This window comes from Vipera ursinii (assembly GCF_947247035.1).
Source record: "Vipera ursinii genome assembly, chromosome: 4".
Taxonomy (NCBI): domain Eukaryota; kingdom Metazoa; phylum Chordata; class Lepidosauria; order Squamata; family Viperidae; genus Vipera; species Vipera ursinii.
The window spans coordinates 12,373,781-12,398,652 of record NC_139514.1 but is presented as its reverse complement, the minus strand read 5'-3'; the positions used below and the strand labels follow the sequence as shown (position 1 = coordinate 12,398,652).

Below are 24,872 nucleotides of genomic sequence, written 5' to 3'. Positions count from 1 at the left end.
TGCCTCACAAAGCCTTAATCAAAAACAGTGTCTTAATCAAAAACAGTTCTCATTGGCTGATTTCTTGCTATGGCTATTCCAGTTCATAAAATTTCTTAACACAGTGACAATATCTGCATCTCTCTGGTTTGAGAGTTTAAGGCTGGGGTGTCAAACTGCCGGCCCACGGGCCGGCTGCATCATCCGGAAGCCATGCCCACCCCATTTCCGGCAATGGCAAAACTCTCCCGATACGTTGCACGACGTCATGTGACGTCGCGAGTTTGACATGTCTGGTTGTAAGGAAAGAAGGATTGTTTATAGTCTTCTGATAATAGCAATAACACTTAGACTTATATACCGCTTCACAGTGCTTTACAACCCTCTCTAAGCAGTTTACAAACTCAGAATATTTGAGTCATTTTACTGACCTCAGAAGGATGGAAGGCTGAGTCAACCTTGAACCGGTCAGGATCGAACTGCTGGCAGTCAGCAGAATTAGCCTGCAATGATGCATTCTAACCATTACACCATCACAAGTCTTATAAAAGTCTAGAATAGGCAGACGCCATCTGTTAGAAATGCAAATGCAATACTCCATTCAGCAAGGTTGGAGCCAGGAAGCTAGAAATTAGGAAGACAAAGACCCCTAAAATCTACATACCCCCACCCAAATTCTAAGGACAGGAGATATAATAGGATTAACCCACCAATACCAAAAGGGCACACTCAGACTCAGGTCAAAACACATGAAACAGGAATACAAAGCCTCAAATAGGAACAGGAAACAACCTCAAGAGCCCCAGAAGGTATAAAAGCCCATCACTCTGCTCCATGTGGTCTCTTTTTCCAGAGCCGTCTTTTTGTCTGGCTCTCCTCTTCAATAAACTACAACCTTCTTTCTAAAGCAGTCTCCATGTTGTTTATTCCCGGCTTGGACTGGACCCTGATGAAGATTTTTCTTTCATCAGAATAAATTCATTAAAGAAAGAAAGGATGCCAAAGGAAGGACAAAATGAAATGTGAATGACAAAAATTAAAATAATTTTTAAAATGATTTTAAATAATGAAATTGAACTGTTGAGTTGTCCCATGGCGAGTTGGCCTGCGGTGAGTTGGCTGCATTGAGTTGGCCGTGGCAAGTTGGCTGTGGCGAGTTGTCCATTCCGGTTGTCCGATGTGGAGTGGCCAGCCCATTAAAACGTGGGAGACAAAACACACTAGGCACATCCTTCATGGCCAACGCAAATCCTCAGCATGCAGGACTTAGCAGAAGGGGAAGAGTGAGAAGAATGGCTGGCATTGTGTCTTGCATTCGTTCATTTGGACAAAAAAGGAGAAGAGCTTTTGTTTTTACAATTGTTTTACCAAGCTCATTGAGCTCTCTTCGAGTTAACCGGATCCCATGAGAAACAGTTAGGGTTTGCTCACCAGAACTTGCTTCTGAGCATATTTTCCACACCCCACCCCAACCCCAGGAAAGTTGCACAAGGAAAACCTGTAGGATTCAATAATTTTTATTTTTGACTTTCTTTAACGAAGGAAAAGCTAATAGAAATTTTAAAAAAGAAAAAGGATAGTGTCATGCATATGCACACGCACACACACACGCACGCACACACACACACATACATATATACACATATATATATACATATACATATATATATACATACACACACACACACACACGTGTGTGTGTGTTAAGAATTTGTCAAGGCTTTTTGAATGCACCTTGCTAATTAACTCTTTCTTTCCTGCTTTGGCCTGACTCAAGGCTTATCCACAGGATATAGTCAACTTATGACAGCTCATTATTTGTGTAAATTATTCAAATTGCTAATAAAGAATTTGTATATATATTACACATATACAAAGGTTCTTCATGTGTACAACTACAGGAGAGAAAGGATTCCTTTTGCTTCTCAAAACGGTAAAAGGCCATCATTTCTCCACTCGAGATAAGGGGAGAAACGGCGCACAAGTCTGTCAATGCTCTGGTCACTGAGGAGCACCAAAAGGCTGTGAGAGATGAACAGCGGATTAAAAAAGTGTGTGTATGCCAAGACAAGGCCAAGGAACAGACAGCAGCCAAAGAGCAACATCATCAGAATTTTGGCTGCCGTCCATAACCAATGCAGAACCTTCCTTTCCTTTGGCCAGTCCCCGGCCACCCCCACCAGCCTGGCCTCCACTAGTTCATGCGTCAGGACGCCCGCTGGCATCTGGTTCTCCTGGTCCAGCCGCACAAACGTGGCCTGTTGCACGCAGAGATCCTGTTGGTTTTGCAGATCTTTGATGCGCTTCCTCCTGTCTTCTCTGACTTTCTGAAGATCTGTAACTTTCTCCTTCAGTTGGCTAGAATGGATTTTCTCCACATGGAAGCTGTGCTCCATCTTAGCCAGTTTGTCCTCCAGATCACGCAGGTACTTTTGAACCTCAGACGGAAGGTTCCGCATCTCTTCAAGGTCGTCCTCTTGGGCAGGCTTGTCGTCTTTGAAGATGGCCACTTGGCTGGTGGCCTCGTGCATTTCCTCGTTGAGGTCTTCGTTGGCTTTCACCAAAGACTTGTTCTGTAGCGCTAATTCTTGAATCGCCATGTTGGCCTGGTCCAGCTTTTCTCTGATGTCCTCCACCGTTTTCTGCAGGTGTTCTATTGTGGACTTAAGGTCATTCACTGTGTCCCGGAGAGACTTCTGCTGCCCTTTGATGCATTCCTTGTCTTTGAGAAACATCTGATTCTCAGCATCCAAGCAGGCTAAGGTCCCTCTCAGTTCCTCTAACTGGAGACAGAGACTCTTGTTGGTTGCAGAGAGATCTTCCAGGGTCTCCGTCTGCTTCAGAGTTTTTTTCAAGATGCTGGTCTGTTTGAGAAATGGAGACACACAGTCACACCCTCCCCTCAGTCCAGAGGTGATTTTGCTAACCTGCTTTGGGCCATTTCCCCCTCCCGCTCTCTCCCTCTCTCTCTCTCCCCTCTCCCTCTCTTTCTCCCTCCCTCCCTCTCTCTCCCTCTCTCTCTCTCCCTCTCTCTCCCTCCTTCCCTCTCTCCCCTCTCCCTCTTTCTCCTCCCTCTCTGTCTCACCCTCCCTCTCTCTCTCTATCCCTCTTTCTCTATCTCCCTCTCTCTCTCTGTCTTTCTCTCTCTCTCTCTCTCTCTCCCTCTCCCTCTCTCTCTCTCTTTCTCTCTCTCTCTCTCTCACCCAACCCACTTCACAGGGTTGTTGTGGTGGGGAAAATTGGAGGAGGAAAGAGCATTAGATATTTCACTGCCTTGAGTTATTTATAAAAAATAAAAGTGAGATTAAAAATCTAATAAATAAATAAAAAATGGTTCAGTCACCAGGATGAGTTCTTTCGGAAATCCCCAGTGACTTTGACAGGACACCAGAGCTTCTAATTTTGATTCTAATTAACGTACAACAATCCCTTTTTAATTTTTCCCCCAAATTAAATACAAAATAAAGAAAAAGAACAAGAAACAAACTAACAACTGTCAGACACTAATAATATATATATCACAACAGATATTTTCTCCTTATGCCGCCTGACCCTAACCCTCTTACGGAGATATGTACCTTTGCCATTGTGGATGGTGCGATTCAGTCAGAGGTGTGGAGGCTGATCTCAAAGCAGGTGTGACCACTTCTCTGGGGTAATGCTGAACCCCACTTTTTTAATCTCATCCCCTATATAAATGAATATTAAATAAAACAATTTTGCAGTCGCTTTTCTTCTGATCCAGGTATTTTGGACCTGATCTAGCAGTGCTGCTATCCAGAATAATCAACAATGCTGGAAATGTTGACACTTGCCATGGTCACCCAGCCAATGAGGTTAGGAGGAACAAGTGATGTCACAAAGAATGACTTTGATTTGGCTTGGACCTGAAGTTTGGGGGAAATCAATCCTCTGGTTGCCTTCCCATCAGGGCCTGGCCCATTAATTTTAGTAGCAAACTACTGAGAGGTTTTTGCAAGCGAGGCCTGAATTAGCTTCAACCAAAGCTAGTCAATCTAAATCATATATATTTGGACTTTGGCTTTGTAGAGCCATTATTAGAATCAGCTAATTGCCTATTTTGTCAGTTACCCAAAGAAGCTAAAAGGCTAAGAATGAACACATCGTGAATAGGAAGTATTAGTGTAGCTCGGGGGTCTCCAAACATGACAGCTTTAAGACTTGTGGACTTCAACTCCCAGAATTCCTCAGCCAGCTGAGAAATTCTGGGAGTTGAAGTCCGCAAGTCTTAAAGCTGCCAAGCTTAAAGATCCCTGGTGTAGCTGATCGATTGTGAGTTTGTGACTGTGCTGAAGAATTTTGCAAGTAGACCCCAATACAGCTAGTCCTCGGTTTATAGCCATTTGTTTAGTGACCGTCCGAGGTTACAATGGTGCCTAAAAAAGTGACTTAGGATCATTTTTCAAACGATTGTTGCGGCATCCCTGTGGTCATGTGATCAAAATTTGGATGCTTAGCAACTGACATGTATAGTATTTATGACAGTTGCAATGTCTCAGAGTCATGTGATCATTTTTGCGACTTTCTACCATGCAAAGTCAATGGGGAAGCCAGATTCACTTAACAATGGCAGCAGGAAATGTTGTAAAATGGAGCAAAATTCACTTAACAACTGTCTTGCCTAGCAAGAGAAATTTGGGGCTCAGTTATGGCCATTAACTCGAGGACTACCTGTACTTAGGGAAGGAAAGGGAAGGTGGCATTTGTGATCAAGAATGTCCAGGCAAAGATGTGGAGGTAGAAAGCTCAACACTGATCAAGTTAAAAACAAACATGCCTAGACCATGGCCTGCTTGCTCTCCGCAGCATCAAATTATGAATCACTTTGATGATAATAACAGAGTTGGAAGGGACCTTGGAGGTCATGTAGTCCAATCCCCTGCTCAGGCAGAAGACCCTACCTATACCATTTCTGACAAGGGGCTGTCCAGTCACTTCTTGAAAGCCTCCAGTGATGGAGCACCATTATCTTTTGAAGGCAAGCTGTTCCATTGGTTGATTGTTGTCACTGTCAGAACATTTCTCCTTATTTCCAGGTTGAATCTCTCCTTGATCAGTTTCCATCCATTGTTTCTTGACTGGCCTCAGGTGCTTTAGAAAATTGATTGATTCCCTCATCTCTGTGATAGCCCCACAAATATTGGAATACTGCTATCATGTCACCCCAATCCCTCTCTTCAATAGACCAGCCAAGCCCAGTTCCTGCAACTGTTCTTCATATGTTTTATTCTCCAGTCCCTCAATCATCAAAAAATCACCTTTGTTGCTCTCCTCTGCATTCTTTCCAAAGTTTCTACATCTTTTTTTTATAATGTGCTGGATGCAATATTCCAGGTGTGGCCTTAGTAAAACTTTATAAAGCTGCACTAGTACCTCGCATGATCTTGATTCTATCCCTCCGTTAATGTAATCCTTTTCTGTAATCCTCCAATCTTTTCCCATTTATTCATTCACGATCCAATAGCAGCCTTCAAGCATATAAAATCTGTTAGGTTTAGTCCCTTGTAATTTTAGAGGGAAGTCAGAAAATACATTTACTCACAGGAGTAGCAGCAACTGGGGCAGAACGGAAATCACCGTGAGGTCACAAAATCTCATTTCAGTATAGTTGCCGTTGATTCAAAGGATCAGAGGTCCTTGTCGGAGGAGCATTGTGTTAGCCAAAAATCCGAAGGAATCTGGTGGTACTTCTGCAGAATAACACTCCATTGCATCTGATCAAACGAACTGCAACTCCAAAACCTTGCACTTTTTAATACAATTTGTCAGTATGAGAAATAGAAGGGTGAGTGGAAAGCACTATAATTCAACAGTAAGTAAAGACCAAGTACTACCACACTTTGGAAAAGAATGAAGACATGGGAAAATGCATGATCAAAAGACCATAGAATTTCCTTATAAATCAATTCTACAGTATTATTACCACCATAGGGCACCAGGAGACTGATTTTGTCCTTTTTGGGACACATGAGAATGTCATGAGAATGGGAACCAGTCATCTGATGCTGGAAGATACCATACAGGATATATATTGTATAAAAAATATAATTCCCCCTCTTCAAAAGAGGGGAAAGTGGGAGTCATGTAAAACCCAGTACATGGGTATTGGTGTATCTGTTAGAGTTTTACAGTTTTCCAGCGCAAAAATAAGCCCCCCAAAATAAGCACACATTCGAAATGAGCAGGAGGCATAGTTTAGAAAAACCTTATCTATAAAATATATACAAACATGATACATACGGTTTCATTCATTTCTGGGAAACATCAATAACTCTTAACTTGAAGATTGGAAAATAAAGAGAAGACTAAGACATGCCCAGACCTAGGTTGGATCACATGCCTCACGCAGCCAATACTGTGTCTTAATCAAAAACAGTTCTCATTGGCTGATTTCTTGCTATGGCTATTCCAGTTCATAAAATTTCTTAACACAGTGACAATATCTGCATCTCTCTGGTTTGAGAGTTTAAGGCAAGGGTGTCAAACTGCCGGCCCATGGGCCGGCTGCATCATCCGGAAGCCATGCCCACCCCATTGCCGGCAATGGCAAAACTCTCCCGATATGTTGCATGACGTCATGTGACGGCACAAGTTTGACTCGTCTGGTTGTAAGGAAAGAAGGATTGTTTATAGTCTTCTGATAATAGCAATAACACTTATATACCGCTTCACAGTGCTTTACAACCCTCTCTAAGCGGTTTACAAACTCAGAATATCTGAGTCATTTTACTGACCTCAGAAGGATGGAAGGCTGAGTCAACCTTGAACCGGTCAGGATTGAACTGCTGGCAGTCAGCAGAATTAGCCTGCAATGATGCATTCTAACCATTACACCATCACAAGTCTTATAAAAGTCTGGAATAGGCAGACGCCAGCTTTTAGAAATGCAAATGCAATACTCCATTCAGCAAGGTTGGAGCCAGGAAGCTAGAAATTAGGAAGACAAAGACCCCTAAAATCTACATACCCCCACCCAAATTCTAAGGACAGGAGATATAATAGGATTAACCCAACAATACCAAAAGGGCACACTCAGACTCAGGTGAAAACACATGAAACAGGAATACAAAGCCTCAAATAAATTCATTAAAGAAAGGATGCCAAAGGAAGGACAAAATGAAATGTGAATGACAAAAATTAAAATAATTTTTAAAATGATTTTAAATAATGAAATTGAATTGTTGAGTTGTCGCATGGCGAGTTGGCCTGCGGTGAGTTGGCTGCATTGAGTTGGCCGTGGCAAGTTGGCTGTGGCGATTTGTCCATTCCGGTTGACCGATGTGGAGTGGCCAGCCCATTAAAACGTGGGAGACAAAACACACTAGGCACATCCTTCATGGCCAACGCAAATCCTCAGCATGCAGGACTTAGCAGAAGGGGAAGAGTGAGAAGAATGGCTGGCATTGTGTCTTGCATTCGTTCATTTGGACAAAAAAGGAGAAGAGCTTTTGTTTTTACAATTGTTTTACCAAGCTCATTGAGCTCTCTTCGAGTTAACCGGATCCCATGAGAAACAGTTAGGGTTTGCTCACCAGAACTTGCTTCTGAGCATATTTTCCACACCCCACCCCAACCCCAGCTAAGTTGCACAAGGAAAACCTGTAGGATTCAATAATTTTTATTTTTGACTTTCTTTAACGAAGCAAAAGCTAATAGAAATTTTAAAAAAGAAAAAAGATAGTGTCATGTATATGCACATGCACACACACACGCACACACACACACACACATACATATATACACATATATATATACATATACATATATATATACATACACACACACACACACACACACACACATTTCTGTGTTAAGAATTTGTCAAGGCTTTTTGAATGCACCTTGCTAATTAACTCTTTCTTTCCTGCTTTGGCCTGACTCAAGGCTTATCCACAGGATATAGTCAACTTATGACAGCTCATTATTTGTGTAAATTATTCAAATTGCTAATAAAGAATTTGTATATATATTACACATATACAAAGGTTCTTCATATGTACAACTACAGGAGAGAAAGGATTCCTTTTGCTTCTCAAAACGGTAAAAGGCCATCATTTCTCCACTCGAGATAAGGGGAGAAACGGCGCACAAGTCTGTCAATGCTCTGGTCACTGAGGAGCACCAAAAGGCTGTGAGAGATGAACAGCGGATTAATAAAGTGTGTGTATGCCAAGACAAGGCCAAGGAACAGACAGCAGCCAAAGAGCAACATCATCAGAATTTTGGCTGCCGTCCATAACCAATGCAGAACCTTCCTTTCCTTTGGCCAGTCCCCGGCCACCCCCACCAGCCTGGCCTCCAGTAGTTCATGCGTCAGGACGCCTGCTGGCATCTGGTTCTCCTGGTCCAGCCGCACAAACGTGGCCTGTTGCACGCAGAGATCCTGTTGGTTTTGCAGATCTTTGATGCGCTTCCTCCTGTCTTCTCTGACTTTCTGAAGATCTGTAACTTTCTCCTTCAGTTGGCTAGAATGGATTTTCTCCACATGGAAGCTGTGCTCCATCTTAGCCAGTTTGTCCTCCAGATCACGCAGGTACTTTTGAACCTCTGACGGAAGGTTCCGCATCTCTTCGAGGTCGTCCTCTTGGGCAGGCTTGTCGTCTTTGAAGATGGCCACTTGGCTAGTGGCCTCGTGCATTTCCTCGTTGAGGTCTTCGTTGGCTTTCACCAAAGACTTGTTCTGCAGAGCTAATTCTTGAATCGCCATGTTGGCCTGGTCCAGCTTTTCTCTGATGTCCTCCACCGTTTTCTGCAGGTGTTCTATTGTGGACTTAAGGTCATTCACTGTGTCCCGGAGAGACTTCTGCTGCCCTTTGATGCATTCTTTGTCTTTGAGAAACATCTGATTCTCAGCATCCAAGCAGGCTAAGGTCCCTCTCAATTCCTCTAACTGGAGATGGAGACTCTTGTTGGTTGCAGAGAGATCTTCCAGGGTCTCCGTCTGCTTCAGAGTTTTTTTCAAGATGCTGGTCTGTTTGAGAAATGGAGACACACAGTCACACCCTCCCCTCAGTCCAGAGGTGATTTTGCTAACCTGCTTTGGGCCATTTCCCCCTCCCGCTTTCTCCCTCTCTCTCTCTCTCTCCCCTCTCCCTCTCTTTCTCCCTCCCTCTCTCTCTCTCTTTCTCTCTCCCTCTCCCTCTTTCTATCTCCCTCTCTCTCCCCCCTCTCCCTCTCCCTCCCTCTCTCTCTCTCTCTCCCTCTTTCTCTCTCTCTCTCCCTCTCCCTCTCTCTCTCTCTCTCTCCCTCTCTCTCACCCAACCCACTTCACAGGGTTGTTGTGGTGGGGAAAATTGGAGGAGGAAGGAGCATTAGATATTTCACTGCCTTGAGTTATTTATAAAAAATAAAAGTGAGATTAAAAATCTAATAAGTAAATAAAAAATAGTTCAGTCACAAGGGTGAGTTCTTTGGAAAATCCCCAGTGACACTCCAAAGGTAAAACTAATCTTCAAAGACCCTGTTTCCCCCCCCCCCCCCCTACACTTCTTTTCCATCAGGCTGACCTGGACTGACAGGGATTTTAATTATGTTTTTAATTTTTAACTTATTTTAATTTTAATTTTAAATTTATTCTACAGGGGCCATTAATTTAATTTTCTTTTAACTTCTGTATTATTGTATTTTATTGTTGTTAGCCGCCCTGAGTCCTTCGGGACATAGGGCGGCATATAAGTCCCATTAATAAATAAAATAAATAAATAAATAATTGCATCAGGATGGGGTCGCGGCAACTGAATGGAGCTGAACATTTACTGCCCGGATGCCTTTCCTGACACCTATGTGGAGCTCACAACAGATATTTTCTCCTTGTGCCGCCTGACCCTAACCCTCTTACGGAGATTTGTACCTTTGCCATTGTGGATGGTGCGATTCAGTCAGAGGTGTGGAGGTTGATCTCAAAGCAGGTGTGACCACTTCTCTGGGGTAATGCTGAACCCCACTTTTCTAATCTCACCCCCTAGATAAATAAATATTAAATAAAACAATTTTGCAGTCGCTTTTCTTCTGATCCAGGTATTTTGGACCTGATCTAGCAGTGCTGCTATCCAGAATAATCAACAATGCTGGAAATGTTGACACTTGCCATGGTCACCCAGCCAATGAGGTTAGGAGGAGCAAGTGATGTCACAAAGAATGACTTTGATTTGGCTTGGACCTGAAGTTTGGGGGAAATCAATCCTCTGGTTGCCTTCCCATCAGGGCCTGGCCCATTAATTTTAGTAGCAAACTACTGAGAGGTTTTTGCAAGCGAGGCCTGAATTAGCTTCAACCAAAGCTAGTCAATCTAAATCACTATATTTGGACTTTGGCTTGATAGAGCCATTATTAGAATCATCTAAATGCCTATTTTGTCAGTTACCCAAAGAAGCTAAAAGGCTAAGAATGAACACATCATGAATAGGAAGTATTAGTGTAGCTCGGGGGTCACCAAACGTGACAGCTTTAAGACTTGTGGACTTCAACTCCCAGAATTCCTCAGCCAGCTGAGAAATTCTGGGAGTTGAAGTCCGCAAGTCTTAAAGCTGCCAAGCTTAAAGATCCCTGGTGTAGCTGATCGATTGTGAGTTTGTGACTGTGCTGAAGAATTTTGCAAGTAGACCCCAATACAGCTAGTCCTCGGTTTATAGCCATTTGTTTAGTGACCGTCCGAGGTTACAATGGTGCCGAAAAAAGTGACTTAGGATCATTTTTCAAGCGATTGTTGCGGCATCCCTGTGGTCATGTGATCAAAATTTGGATGCTTAGCAACTGACATGTATAGTATTTATGACAGTTGCAATGTCTCAGAGTCATGTGATCATTTTTGGGACTTTCTAGCATGCAAAGTCAATGGGGAAGCCAGATTCACTTAACAATGGCAGCAGGAAAATGTTGTAAAATGGGGCAAAACTCACTTAACAACTGTCTTGCCTAGCAAGAGAAATTTGGGGCTCAGTTATGGCTATTAACTCGAGGACTACCTGTACTTAGGGAAGGAAAGGGAAGGTGGCATTTGTGATCAAGAATGTCCGGGCAAAGATGTGGAGGTAGAAAGCTCAACACTGATCAAGTTAAAAACAAACATGCCTAGACCATGGCCTGCTTGCTCTCCGCAGGGAACACGCTTTAAGGGAGTTAATTAACAGCATTCACATGACAAGAGGAAGGAGTGTATCTACCGGCATACCTGCAGGACAGACAAGCTATAAATTCATTTAGAGAATACGTAAGGTAGAGTGTGGACATTGAGACTTTGGAAAAAGTTCAGAGAAGAGCAACTAAGATGATCAAAGGCCTGGAGATTAAAACATATGAAAAATGGTTGTAGGAATTGGGTCTGGCTGGCCCAGGCGTAGGCAACCTTGGCTCTTTTATGACTCGTGGAGTTCAACTCCCAGAATTCCTGAGCCAGCACGGCTCAGCTTGGAAACCTCTCCTTTTCCCCTCAGCGTGGCTGGCTCAGGAATTCTGGGAGTTGAAGTCCACGAGTCATAAAAGAGCCAAGGTTGCCTACCCCTGGTCTAGTCTAAAGAAAAGGAAAAGTAGGGGAGACATGATAGCCATATTCCAGTATTTGAGGGGCTGCCACAAGGAGGAAGGCGGTCAACTTATTTGCCAAAGCACCAGAAGGGCAGGACAAGAAACAATGGTTGGAAACTGACCAAAGAGAGAACCAACCTGGAATTAAGGAGAAACTTCCTGACACTGAGAACAATTAACCAGTGGAACGTCTTCCCTCCAGAAGTTGTGGGTGCTCCATCCCTGGAGGTTTTTAAGAAAAGACTGGACATTCACTCGACTGAAGTGATATAGGATCTCCCGCTTGAGCAGGGGGCTTGCACTAGAAGACACCCCCCCCCCTCCAAAGGTCCCTTCCAGCTCCGTTCTGACGTGCCCGCGTGTATGATGCAAATCCAATGCCTTGGGCTAGCTTAAGAGATCAATTTTGCAAGCGAGTAAGTCACTTCTGCGCGCAGGCGAAGGTGTCGCGGGAAGGTAAATCTCTGCCAATGCTAGCCCGGACCAGATCGCAAAGCCCATCATCCACAGGCAACGCGCTAGCGACACCAGCAGAGCCGCGAAAGACCCGCGGTCTTTGCAGCCTCCGCCTGCCCGGGGACTGGAAGGACCCGAGGGGGCGGAGCGGATGGAGGAGGGGGCGGAGCTTCGGTGTCCCCGCCTCGGAATTCCCAGGAAGAGGCGACGTCATTCGTGTGGCCGAACGCTCGCGAGGCCGCGGCTGCTTCCGCGATGGAGGAGGAGGAGGAGGAGGAGGAGGAAGCGTGGTTGATGGACTCTCTCAGGCTGTGAGTCGCCTTCCCTGGCCCGGAGGGGAAAGACAATTCCCATCCTCCCCAGCCAAGCCTCCTCCCCGACCTGCCCCAGAATGATGGGAGTTCTACCCTCGTGCCTGGGAGAGAGGGAGGGTGGGGGGGAGGGGATCCTCACTGGGTGTGAAGCGCCCCCCCCCCAAGCCTTCCCCTCCCCCATGTCTCTCTCACACACACACACACACACACTCACACACACTCACACACACACACACACACACGCGCACTCGCCTTCGGTCTCTCATTTTAGCCAAGCGGGGTTTCCTTTCCAAATTCGAGCAAAAAGAAAAGAAGAAATAGGGGAGACGTGATAGCAGCGTTCCAGTATCTGAGGGGCTGCCAGAAGGCAGAGGGGGGGTCACTTTGTTCACCAGAGCACCAGAGGGAAGGACCAAGAACAATGGTTGGAAACTGACCAAAGACAGAAGCAACCTGGAATTGAGGAGAAACTTCCTAACAGTGAGGACAATTAACCAGTGGAACAGCTTGCCACCAGAAATTGTGGGTGCTCCATCACTGGAGGTTTTTAAGAAGAGACTAGAGAATCACCTGTCCCAGACGGTGTAGGTTCTCCTGCTATTCTATTCTATCCTATCCTATCCTATCCTATCCTATCCTATCCTATCCTATCCTATCCTATCCTATCCTATCCTATCCTATCCTATTCTATTCTATTCATCTTGGATGATCCTTTGGACAATCACCTGTCCCAGACGGTGTAGGTTCTCCTGCTTGAGCAGGGGGCTGGACTAGAAGACTTCCAGGGTCCCTTTCCATTTCTATTACTCTACGCTACTCTACTCTACTCTACTCTACTCTACTCTACTGTATTCTATTCTATTCTATTCTATTCTATTCTATTCTATTCTATTCTATTCTATTCTATTCTATTCTATTCTATTCTATTCTATTCTATTCTATTCTATTCATCTTGGATCCCTTTCCGATCCTTTCAATGGGCAATGCATTGAACGCCACCCTGAGAAACAACTGGCTGATGGGAGGGAATGGATGGGGTGGGGCGGGGTGGGGTGGGGGGGTGTCTGTTCCTGGCTTTGCTATTGCATTAGTCATTGCAATATCATTGGATTGTTAGCCTAATGAAAGGGGTTGCTTTCAAGGTGCCTCCCACCCACCCCTCCGAACCCTCCCCCTTTGCCATTGGAGTGGTCAAGCAAAGGTCAGTTGCAAGCCGGCTTTCCCACCAACTGCTAACCTTGACTGGCCTTCATCTTGGTCTGTTTTTTTCTACTCCCAGTCTAGCCTGTTGGCCTTTCCATTCATTATGTGCCTTCAAGTAGATGTCGACCATTAACTACCCCATGGTAGATTTTCTCATGAAAATCTCAGGTTATGTTGTGGCTTTTCAGTACTGTGTGAACTCAGAAAATGGCTTAATTTGGGGACCTGTTTTAAGTGTTACGTGAGCTCCACTATTGGTAATCCTAGACTTAAAACCACAATAGAGACCAGAGCTCTGGCTCTTCGGCTTTGAAATGGAGATGAGCACCGGCCCCTAGAGTCGGAAACGACTAGCACGCATGTGTGGGGGAACCATTAACTTTACCTTTAACTTTGAAAAGGTTGTTAAATGGTTGTAAACCAAGGACTATCTGTAGTTACCAGCATGAGTTGCCTTGAAGTGCTCCATCTACTGATGATGTTGCTTATTATTGCACTATTCCAGGGGTCTTCAAACCTGGCCCTTTTGTGACTTGTGGAGTTCAACTCCCAGAATTCCTCAGCCAGGCACATGTGCCTGGCTGAGGAATTCTGGGAGTTGAAGTCCACAAAGTCATAAAAGGGCCAAGTTTGAAGATCCCTGCATTATTCAGACAACCCCAAGGTTTGCAGGTCCAGGTGATGCTCCCCTGTTCTAGCCTCAAGATGGGAGCATTGCTGTCTTCAGTGGGGCAGACCATTGACTCTTGACCCTTCTAAATATTCCTCCCCCCTTTCAACTTGCTTAGATACAACGACCTCCATCTCTTTGAACTTCCCGGGCCCACCAGAGTCATCGAATGGACAGGGGACCAACGTGAGTGACCATTGCCTTTCAAGGTTTGACCTGGATGAGTTGGGGGTAGCTGCTGTGTGTGTTTGTGGGGGTGGGGTCCTTAGAAGGGTTTTTTTTCCCCCAGGGTTCCACATTTCCATGTCACAGAGACAGATCGTGATTTCCTCCAAGACCACCATCTGCCTCTCTGGTAGAGCAAGTCATGAAATGGGATCCCCTTTCTGGGAAGGCTAAGTTGAAAATAATTGCTCCAATGGGCTAGGTAAGAAGAGGGCTTAAAAATGTGGGTTCACAGTAAGCACAGGTAGTCCTCAACGTACAACCAACACTGGAACCAGAATGAGTGTAGCTAAGAAGGGGTTGTTAAGCGAGTTGGATTTTATGAACTTTTTTTGCCATGGTTCAGTGGTGGGATTCAGCCGGTTCGCACCACTTCGGCTAATTTTTTTGTTGCCCAGGCCCAGAACGGACTTCCAGAAGCGGCATCCACACAGAGAACCAGTGGTTCACATATTTGAATCCCACCACTGCCATGGTTGTTAAGTGAATCGCTAGTGGTTAAGTAAATTATGTGGTTGTTAAGTGAATCAGGCTTTTACCCATTAACTTTGTGTGTCAGAAACTGGCTGGGAACATTGCAAACGATTATCACGTGATCCCAGGAGCCATAAATATTGCAAATATGTGTGCCCATAGCCAAACACCCAAATTTTGATCACATGACCGTGGGAATGCTACGATCATTGTAAGTGGGAGGACAAGTTGTAAGTCACTTTTTTCAGTGCCATTGTAACTTTGGTTCCTAAAGGATTGGTTGTAAGTTGAGGACAACTTGCAATGTGGCCACCTTGCCTGATGACATTGCAACACTGAGAATGACTGTGATTCTCTCCCCAGGCATTTGTGTCGCTGGATACGAGAACGAGAGCAGGAACGAAATTTTGCAGCTCCTTCTTCCTCCCAGGCTGCTTGCAAAACAAAATAAGGTAGAGACCACACTGGAAAGGTCGTCTGCAAGATGGCGGCTGCAAAAGGGTCATGTGGAACTCACCTCCACTAAATGGAGGGACTGCTGTTAACTAAGCTGTTAACTTAGATGGCTTTTTAGGGAGACTGGATGAATTCACCCAGGATAGAAAACCCAATATCTGGATTTGCATTACGGGTAATGCTTGGCAATTGAGCAAGACATTTTCAAGTTAGTTTTGCCCCATTTTACGATGTTTCTTGCCACAGTTGTTAAGTGAATCACTGTGGTTGATAAATTAGTAACGTGGTTGTTAAGTGAATCTGGCTCCCAATAATAATTAATCCTGTAATTCTATAGTCCAGGGATGGCGAACCTTTTTGACACCGAGTGCCCAAAAAACGCCCCCCGCCTCGCCCTGCCCACCCACAAGGCTGCCTCCCGCCTCTAAGGCCTAGGCAGCCCTGTAGCGCCATGGCGGCCACGCCCTCTGCCCGTGACATGCAGCATCATCTGCGCGCGATGGGGCGTGAGGGCGGAGTCTTGTCCCTGCTGCCCAGGTGCCATGTCCTTGGCTGCACTGCTCCGTGTGGGCCGCGCCTGGGGGCAACTCTCCTACGGGGGGGGGTTGCTGGTGTGGAGGGGGCCGCGGGGGGAGGCGGGGCTGGGGCGACGGTGCGCATGCCCACAGAGAGGGCTCTGCATGCTGCCTCTGGCACGTGTGCCATAGGTTCGCCACCACTGCTATAGTCCATATAAGGGCTTTGCTTGATTTTCTCTTCTTCCAATAACATTCCCTTTTGCCAACCTTAAATTAATACAGTTCGTATTATTTGAATAAATGACCGTTAAATATAAACATTTTCTCATTTTTCTGTAAATAATAGCCACCTGAATATAAAGCTTCTTTTCTAATTGATCATCTTGCCTTGTCATAGATCCTGTTTACAATTTTTTTTTAAATATAAACCCAGACAACGCGCTGTCTACCAAATATTAAGGAGATTTAGGTTACAAAGCTGCAAAGGTCGTAACTGTGAGAAATGGTCCTAAGTCACTTTTTTTAGTGCCGCTGTAATTCTGAACGGTCACTAAATGTTGTAAGTCAAGGACTACTTGTATATAGGAAGTATCGGAAGACAGAAATATCACCCCAAGCTTAGCCAGCAACCCAGAGCTTCTTGCCCAAACTGATACTCTCCAAATATGAGGATTACAGCTCCCATCATGCTGAATGATTATTGGACCCGTATGTAGCCCAGGGTAGATATAATAGCTCTCAGGGTCCCCACGGTCACATGATCAAAATTTGGGCACTTGATGATCAGCGTGTATATTTATGACAGTTGCAGCATCCTGGGATCACGCGATTGCCCCTTGCAAACTGCCCAGCTAGTCTTTGACAAGCAGTGGGGGGAAGCCATGTGATTCACTTAACAATGCAGTGATTCACTTAACCACGGCAACAAAGGTAAAACAAGGTGTGACTCATTTGACAACCACCTTGTTTGAAGCATCTAAAAAGAGTATAAATCATTCCCCACCATTCAGTTAGAACTGAAGAAGTGTCTTGGATGAGAAGCAAAATGTTTTCAAGGCAAAAAAAAAAAAACCCCAAGAAAGTCAAGTTGTCTTTTTGGAAAAGCCTTGCTTAGCAACGCAATTTCTGCTCTCATTCGTGGTCGTAAATCAAGGATTACCTGTACTCAGCTATCCCAGTGGACCAAGACGGAATCTGCTTCTCTTTCCCACAATCAGCCAAAATCATCTCGATGCTACCAGTAGCCAGAAGCACCAGCAGGGTACAGCCAGTGCAGATGTTAACTTTTTCCTTTATTTTATTATTATTTTATTTATTTTATTTTATTTTATTATTTTATTTTATTTTATTTTATTTTATTTATTTTATTTTATTTTATTTTTTAAAAAAGTTGTACCCAATGTTATCTTGCTGTTCTGGTCTGTTTTATTTTCTTTCAATATGATGAGTGGATCCTTGGATTTTTTTTTTTTTTTTGGCAGGGCTTATGTCCGGAGAGAGATTTCAAGGTTGAAAGGGGTGGAATCTGTGATCGCCCCATCTACAGGCTCAAACACGTCCCGGGAACCAGGTAGGTGATTTAAGACAAGTTGATGACAAGTTGAGTTAGGAATGCCTTGGTAAGGCTACACTTGGAATACTGCATCCAGTTTTGGTCACCACGATGTAAATAAGATGTTGAGACTCTAGAAAGAGTGCAGAGAAGAGCAACAAAGATGATCAGGGGACTGGAGACTAAAACACATAAGGAACGGCTGCTGGAATTGGGTATGTCTAGTTTAACGAAGAGAAGGACTAGGGGTGACATGATAGCAGTCTTCCACTATCTCAGGGGCTGCCACAAAGAGGAGGGACTCAAGCTGTTCTCCAAAGCTCCCAAAGGCAGGACAAGAAGCAACGGATGGAAACTCATCAAGGAGAGAAGCAACCTAGAACTAAGAGAAAAATTCCTGACTGTTAGAACAATTAACCAGTGGAACAACCTGCCTCCAGAAGCAGTGAATGCTCCAACACTGGAAGTTTTTAAGAAGAGACTGGACAGCCATTTGTCCGAAATGGTATAGGGTCTCCTGCCTGAGCAGGGGGTTGGACTTGAAGACCTCCAAGGTCTCTTCCAACATCATTATTGTTGTTATTCTTGTTGTTATTATTATTGTTATTAGAAGGCCTAAAAGGAGAGGCAAAAACTATATTTGAAAGAAACATTACCGGCCCTTAGGCATGGGCGCTAGCCTGGGCCAGAGATATGGTGGTCTTGTGAATACACTGGCGACTTTCCCATATTGCACACAGCCATGAGGTGGTTGAGGGGACTGTGATTTTTAGGCTCTCAAGCATTCAGGATGCTCATGTGCGAGTAGACACAGGACCCTCCCCCAAACCAATAATCAAGGCTCACTGCAGTATTTGTGTAAGACTGTGCACTATAGGAACTCCTGCAGACAAAAGAATGCCCTCATATATTTCAGGAAAGGAGGAGAAAATTATAGTCACACATATGCGTAGCTAATAGATGATGTAAGCATGAATATTAATCCGCAAACCTCATGTTACAGATAGTCCTCGACTTACAACAGTTCATTTAGTGACCAAAGTTACAATGGCATTGAAAAAAGTGACTTATGATTGCTTTTCACTTACAACTGTTGCAGCATCCTCATGATCACGTGCTTAAAATTCAGATGCTTGGCAATTAACTCATATTTATGACGGTTTCAGTGTCCCGGGGTCATCTGATCACTTTCTGACAAGCCAAGTCATTGGGGAAAGCCAGATTCACTTAACAAACCTGTTACTAACTTAACAACGGCAGTGATTCACTTAAAAATTTTGGCAAGGAAGGTTGTAAAAATGGGGCAAAATTCACTTAACAAATGTTTTCATTTAGCAACAGAAATTTTGGCTTCAATTGTGGTCGTAAGTCGAGGACTACCTGTACTTCAAGCAAGAGTTATTATAGTCTTAATAAAAAGAAACACATCAGTTACATTGAGGACTTCAAGGCTGCCTCAATTGCCACGCATTCCTTCTATGTTTCTTATTTATTTATTTATTTTATTACATTTATATACCGCCCTTTCCCGGAGGAATCAGGGCGGTTTACAGGGAATTAAAAACCAAAAATACAAAAGTTAAAACCAGTTTAAAAAAGATTAAATTTATCCCTGTACAAATAAAACCCCAATTAAATAAATTAATCCTCAGCCTGGGCCAGAGAGCTCGAAGAGCCAAGTCTTCAGGCCCCGGCGGAATGAACGGAGGTCGGGGGCAGTCCTCAGCTCCACTGGCAGCTGGTTCCAGAGGGCAGGCACCCCCACTGAGAAGGCCCTATCCCTGGGTGTTACCCGCCGGCAATCTCTTACCGGTGGGACCCTGAGAAGACCCTCCCTGTGGGAGCGCACTGGACGAAGGGAACTTGATGCTGGCAGCAGGTGTTCCCTCAAATACCCCGGACCCAAGCCATGTAGGGCTTTATAGGTAATAACCAGCACCTTGAATTTCACCCGTATTCATCTGCTTTCCTCATATTCATCCTGGTTTAAGGATACCCAGCATGAATCTCATGGTCCTCTGTGAATTCAACAGACTCCACATCAAGTCTTTCTGGGGCCCCTTCAGAAGATCACCAAGTCCTCATGTTTCACGGGACAGAAGTGAGACATGATGAAGCAGTTAAGTTGGTTTCCCACTCTTTTCTGAGCTCAAAGCCCAGGTTAACCCGAAATTGTTGCCACATTGTTCACACATTTCTGAATAAGGTGGGCTCGCATGCTAGTGACTCTCTACTGCATCATTGCCTATGGAATTCATTGCCACAACATCAGAGGATGGTTCCACCTTGGATGGCTTTGAGAGATATGCAACCAAACAAAACCTATGTTGTATCATAGTAGGTCATCTGTGGTGTTCAGGCTAGAGCTGTTCCCACCAACATCCTAACCCACCAACTGTCCAATCCAGCTTAGCTTTTTTTAGAGCAGTGTTTCTCAACATCAGCAACTTTAAGATCGATGGACGACAGCTTCCAGAATTCTGTGTTTTTTGCCCTTCTACTCCATCCATCTCAAAGTGGAATTATCTTCATCACTCGGTTTCTTCTTGATTTGTGCTTTCAGCTTGCTGGTAACCAGTGGACCACCAGACAGTGCTCTGCAGGTTTGGCGTGTGGAATCAGATGAAACAGGTAGGTGTTCTGTTCCAGCCTACAACCTGCCCTGTTTGAATATCAGGGACAACCCCTTTTTATAGTCAACAGGCTGGAAAAACCCAACCAAATTTATTTACAAAGAAATCAAAAGTTCAAACAAGAGTTAAACAGGAATAACAGACCAGGACTCTAGCAGAAGATATTCAAACGGTTGCCTTCAGCAACCAGCACCTCCCACACCTTCCCCTTTTATCAGCAATCCCAAGGCGTGGCTTCTCATTGCCTTCTCCTCTCACCGAGTTGCCTCATTGCCTTTCTCTGTTCTGCTCTGCTAGATTGCCTCCTGCACCTAGCGTCCCTGAATAGATTCATCTGTGAATCATCTTCATCCAATACCTCGTGCTCACACGGCTGAGCCTGATGAGGAACATGACGGGAGGGGCCAGGCTGAGAGTCCTTCAGTGCATCAGAACCTCCCTCTGACACCAAAGGCTCTCCAAACCCCTCCTCCTCCTCCTCTTCAGAATCATCAGACTCAGCTGCCGGTACCACAGGCTGACGCTGAATCACAACAGTATGCTTCCAAGCAACTGCTTTGCTTCCCAACTGGGTTTCAACTTTAGGATGGCCAAACCCCACTCAAAATTTGCAGGGACAAGGATGAAAAGTTTTCTCGTTCCCACAATTTAATTCATTGCTTTTCTAAAGAAGACAGCCGAGTCTATCTTCAGAACAAAAATTTCTCCCAACTGTTAGCATAAACCAGTGTTTCTCAGCCTTAGAAACTTGAAGATTGGGTGGACTTCGATTCCCAGAACTCCAAAGCTAGCTGTGAGACACACTGGCACAAACAATGCCAATTGTGTGAATTTTGAAGGAATATCTGGTTTGGTGAAATTGAATGGGGTGGGAAAAAAAACTTCCCGAAAGCTTTGCACATCGCCCATCTCTTCCAGACTGATGTTGGATGATGTTTGTTCACCTCTGACATCTTTCTACTCCTTTGAGGATACAAAAGAAAGCAGGAATTGCTTTTCGTCTGGCCTCGCCCTTATCATTCTTGACAAAAGTGCAGCTCACCAGTGCTCAGAAACTGGTGCTTTTCTCAATGTCAGTATGATTTCAGCCAGGCACCCAGTAGAACAACCAGGATAAAAAAAAAAGCTAAGCTGCAATCTCCAAAAGGGAGAGAAATTGGAGAAAAGTGATGCTTTGGAAACTACAGGCAGTTCTTGACTTACAACGGTTTGTTTAGCGACCATTCAAAGTTACAGTGCCACTAAAGTGATTTACAACCGTTCCTTGCCCTTACGGCCATCGCAGCATCCCCAAAGTCACGTGATCAAAATTTGGATGGAGTGTATTTATAACAGTTTTGGGGTCTCCAGGGTAACGTGGTTGCCATTAATGACTTTGCCAGGCAGCTTCTGACAAGCAAAATCAATGGGAGGGGGAAATGGATTTGCATAATGACCATCTGATTTGTTTAACAATTGTACTGATTCGCTTAACAACCATTGCAAAAATTATTATAAAATTGAATGTCTCATTTAACAACCACTTTCCTTAGTAAGGGAAGTTCGGTTCCCAATTGAGTTCATAAGTCAAGGACTACTTGTAGATGGAAATTAAGTCTTGTGGAAATTCTTATTTTTTCCTCTTCTCCACCCTAGATGTGATTAAGCTACTGAGTGTCATCTCTCCCACAAAGACAGAAGATACTTCCTGGTCCAAAATTGCAACCAGCTGTGCCAAACAAGCCTGCATCCTCCATGGGCAAAGAATCTGCAATCTCCAAATGATGGAAGTTGAATCGGGGCAAAATCTTTGGGTGGCAGGTAGACAATTTGATTGAAAACCCTCTGCAAAATCCCGAGGGTCCATTTCTTAGAAACACAACTTCCCAAGGGGTTAGAAATAGGGAGATATGCTAGTTGTGTTTTTCCCCCCCTTATTTCTGTTTCTCTTTTTGATTCTTGATCTCAGGTTAAATTCAAGGGAACAGGAAGGAGAATGAATAGACTTTAATGTGTGTATCTTTGATTTTCATCCCACCTTTTTTACTTTATAAGTAACTCATGGGAACAAACATATGTAACACATTTTTCTCCTATTTTCCCCACAACAGTCCTTTGAGCTGGGTTGGGCTGAGAGAGAGTGACTAGGCCAGGGGTAGGCAACCTTGGCTCTTTTATGACTCGTGGACTTCAAGTCCCAGAATTCCTGAGTCAGCATGGCTCAGCTTGGAAACCTCTCCCTTTCCCCTCAGCATAGCTGATTCAGGAATTCTAGGAGTTGAATTCCTTGAGACATAAAAGAGCCGAGGTTGCCTACCCCTGGACTAGGCCAAAGTCATCCATAAGGCAGGACTAGAACTCAGAGCCTCCTGATGATTGGCCCAAAGACATCTAGCCGGTTTTCTCACCTAACGCGGAGCTAGAATTCACAGCCTCCTGGTGATTGGTCAAAAGTCACCCAGCTGGCTTTCGTGCCTAAAGAGAGATTAGAACCCGTTGTCTCGTCATAACTGGTTCAAAGTCAGGTTTTGTGGGGGAGGTGGCAGAATTCTCCCCCACAACCCAACTCAGCTCTTTTTCCTGTTTTGATCTACAGCCTCTGCCAGCCCTGACAAAATCGCCAGTCTGGACTTCCTGGATGAAGTCACTGCTGTGGTGTGTGGTGCCAAAGGGCAGCTGTTCCTTGTGGACTTCCGGCAGCACCAGGGCATTCTGGGAGCTGTGGAAGAGGCTCAGACCCCCTGGGCCCCGACAGAGAGGCTGAGCTGGTGTGCAGGAATCGGCTCTGGAGAGACACCACTGATTGCCCGTCTCTCCTCGGCTGGCCTCGTTGTGTTGACGGACATCAGATACCCCTCCAGCCCCTTGAAAGTGGCCCAGTGCTGCGTTCCCACCCCTAACCTCCGGGGGGCAGATTTCCTGTCCATCAGCTTCGCTCCTGTACTGGGCAACACCTTAGCAGTGTCAGGTAAGCTGTGATGGGGCTTCGTTTGGCAAGGCCGCTAGCTGCTTTTGCCGCCATCAGTCTTATGGGGTCTGCAGGGGTGGGTGGTCCAAGGAGCAACCTAAATGAAGCCCCAATGTTCAGAGGGGCTCAGCTGGGTCATGTCACCTGTGGGTCACAGCTTCCTTCTCCTATTGTCTCCATAAGAACAACCCAATGAGGTAGGTTGGGCCGGGAGAGAGGGACTGATCCAAGGTCACCCAACTGGCTTTCATACCTAAAGCGGGACTGGAACTCACAGCCTGCTGATGACTGACTCAAAGTCACCCAGAAGCTTTTATGCCTAAAGCGGGACCAGAACTCATAATCTCCTGGTTTCTAGGTCAGGACCTTAACCAATAGACCAAATGCTCCCTTTTCTTGATTCTCCCCCCCCCCCGTAACCCTCTGGGTTGGGACTTTGGGTTTAATAAAGAACATGTTTTTTCACACCCTTTTCCCCTCATGTGCCACCCCCCCCCCAGCTTCAACCCACCCTTCTGTCTCTCTTCCACTTTTCCAGTGAGGCATTTACTTGTATTTCTCATTTCTTCAAGGTTTTGACGGGACCGTTCAGGTCTACAATACAAAGGACTGGGATTCCTCAAGGCAGGAAGCCAAACCGGTATTCATTCACAAAGGACACACCTTTGGCACCCCAGGCAAGGATGGGGGCAGTCCAATGGTCACCACCCACACTTGGCACCCTTGGAAGCCCCAAACATTACTCTCGGCTGCAAGCGATGGATCACTGCACGTGTGGGACTGGTCTGACCTTCGAGCAAGTGAGCCAGTCTGACCCCCTCTGTCTCCCTTGCCTTGGGGAATGTCCTCTGAGGTCCCGTGCAATCCCCTTCACCACGTATCCTGGAGTCTCTGAATCTAATGGTATTTGGGAATAACCATGGGAGACAGAAGGAAGAGCTGGATGGCTGAGCATCTCATAGACCAGTGATGGCGAACCTTTTCGAGACCAAACTGCAACCCAAAACCCACTTGTGTATCATTGGGTGCCAGGTGGGCGTGACCCATTGGGTGGGCTTGGCCCATTGGGTGGGCATGGCTGCAGTGGTAATGGCAGACTGGGTGGGACTAAAAAGTTCAATCAATTCCAACTTTGCGAGATTTTTTTTTCCCTGAGAGAAGTTGAAATTGATTGATTGAACCTTTTGGGTTTTTTTGCACACAGCGGCAGAGGCCTAAAGTGAAAAGGTTTTATAAAACCCAGCTGGAGGCCTAGGACTTTTAAAAGCTGCTGTTCTTAGGACAAAAGCCCCCGTCGCCCCCTCCCCCCTGCGCGCGCCGGCCTGGCCCCGTTTGACGAACGCGGCAGGTCTCCGGACGGGACGGCGCGCACCTCTCCAAAGGGGAGACCCGTCGCCGCGCAGGTGCCTCCCATTTTGCGCATGCGCAAAATGTTTTTTGCGCATGCGTGTGAGTGGACACACGCGCACACTTTTTGCGGCTCCCACTTTTTTGTTTGTGTGACGGAACCGGTTCTGAGTGGCTCTTTTCCTTTTTCTGGTTGCCGACCCCTGGTCTAGGTCATAGGTGGGCAATTATGGCCCTTTTACAACCTGTGGACTTCAAATCCCAGAATTCCTGAGCCAGCATGATAAAGCCAGCTTCTAAGCCTACACAAAGTGATTCAGATGGACTAGATTAGGTTGAAGTTAATGCAAGTCTCACTTGCGAAAAACTCTTTAATAATTTGCTAATAAATTAAAGTGCCAGGCCTTGATGTGTAGGCAATCAGATGACTGGTTGTTGTTTTTCAAAGGCAAATCAAAATTATTCTTAATGACATCATGAGTTCCTCCTAACTTCATTGGCTGGAGGTTGCCATGGCAAGTGTCAACATTTCTGGCATCGCTGATTCTTTTGCA

General features: G+C 45.2%; 2 protein-coding genes across 2 annotated transcripts; one reads left to right on the top strand and one right to left on the bottom strand.

Annotated features, from left to right (window-relative positions):
* Window positions 1-1,792: 1,792 nt before the first annotated feature.
* LOC310640479 (uncharacterized protein) lies at window positions 1,793-5,732 on the bottom strand. Its single transcript, XM_083362776.1, has 2 exons — window positions 5,543-5,732; window positions 1,793-2,843 (listed from the first exon to the last, which is right to left on the bottom strand). The coding sequence occupies exon 2, from the start codon at window positions 2,712-2,714 to the stop codon at window positions 1,905-1,907; it is 810 nt and encodes a 269-aa protein (XP_083218902.1). The 5' UTR covers window positions 2,715-2,843; window positions 5,543-5,732; the 3' UTR covers window positions 1,793-1,904.
* A 6,450-nt stretch (window positions 5,733-12,182) lies between these two features.
* LOC310640058 (WD repeat-containing protein 73-like) lies at window positions 12,183-23,795 on the top strand. The gene is made up of 8 exons (XM_083362157.1): window positions 12,183-12,290; window positions 14,285-14,352; window positions 15,229-15,317; window positions 17,321-17,409; window positions 19,955-20,022; window positions 21,660-21,824; window positions 22,600-22,971; window positions 23,544-23,795. The coding sequence occupies exons 1-8, from the start codon at window positions 12,235-12,237 to the stop codon at window positions 23,783-23,785; spliced, it is 1,149 nt and encodes a 382-aa protein (XP_083218283.1). The 5' UTR covers window positions 12,183-12,234; the 3' UTR covers window positions 23,786-23,795.
* Window positions 23,796-24,872: the final 1,077 nt, after the last annotated feature.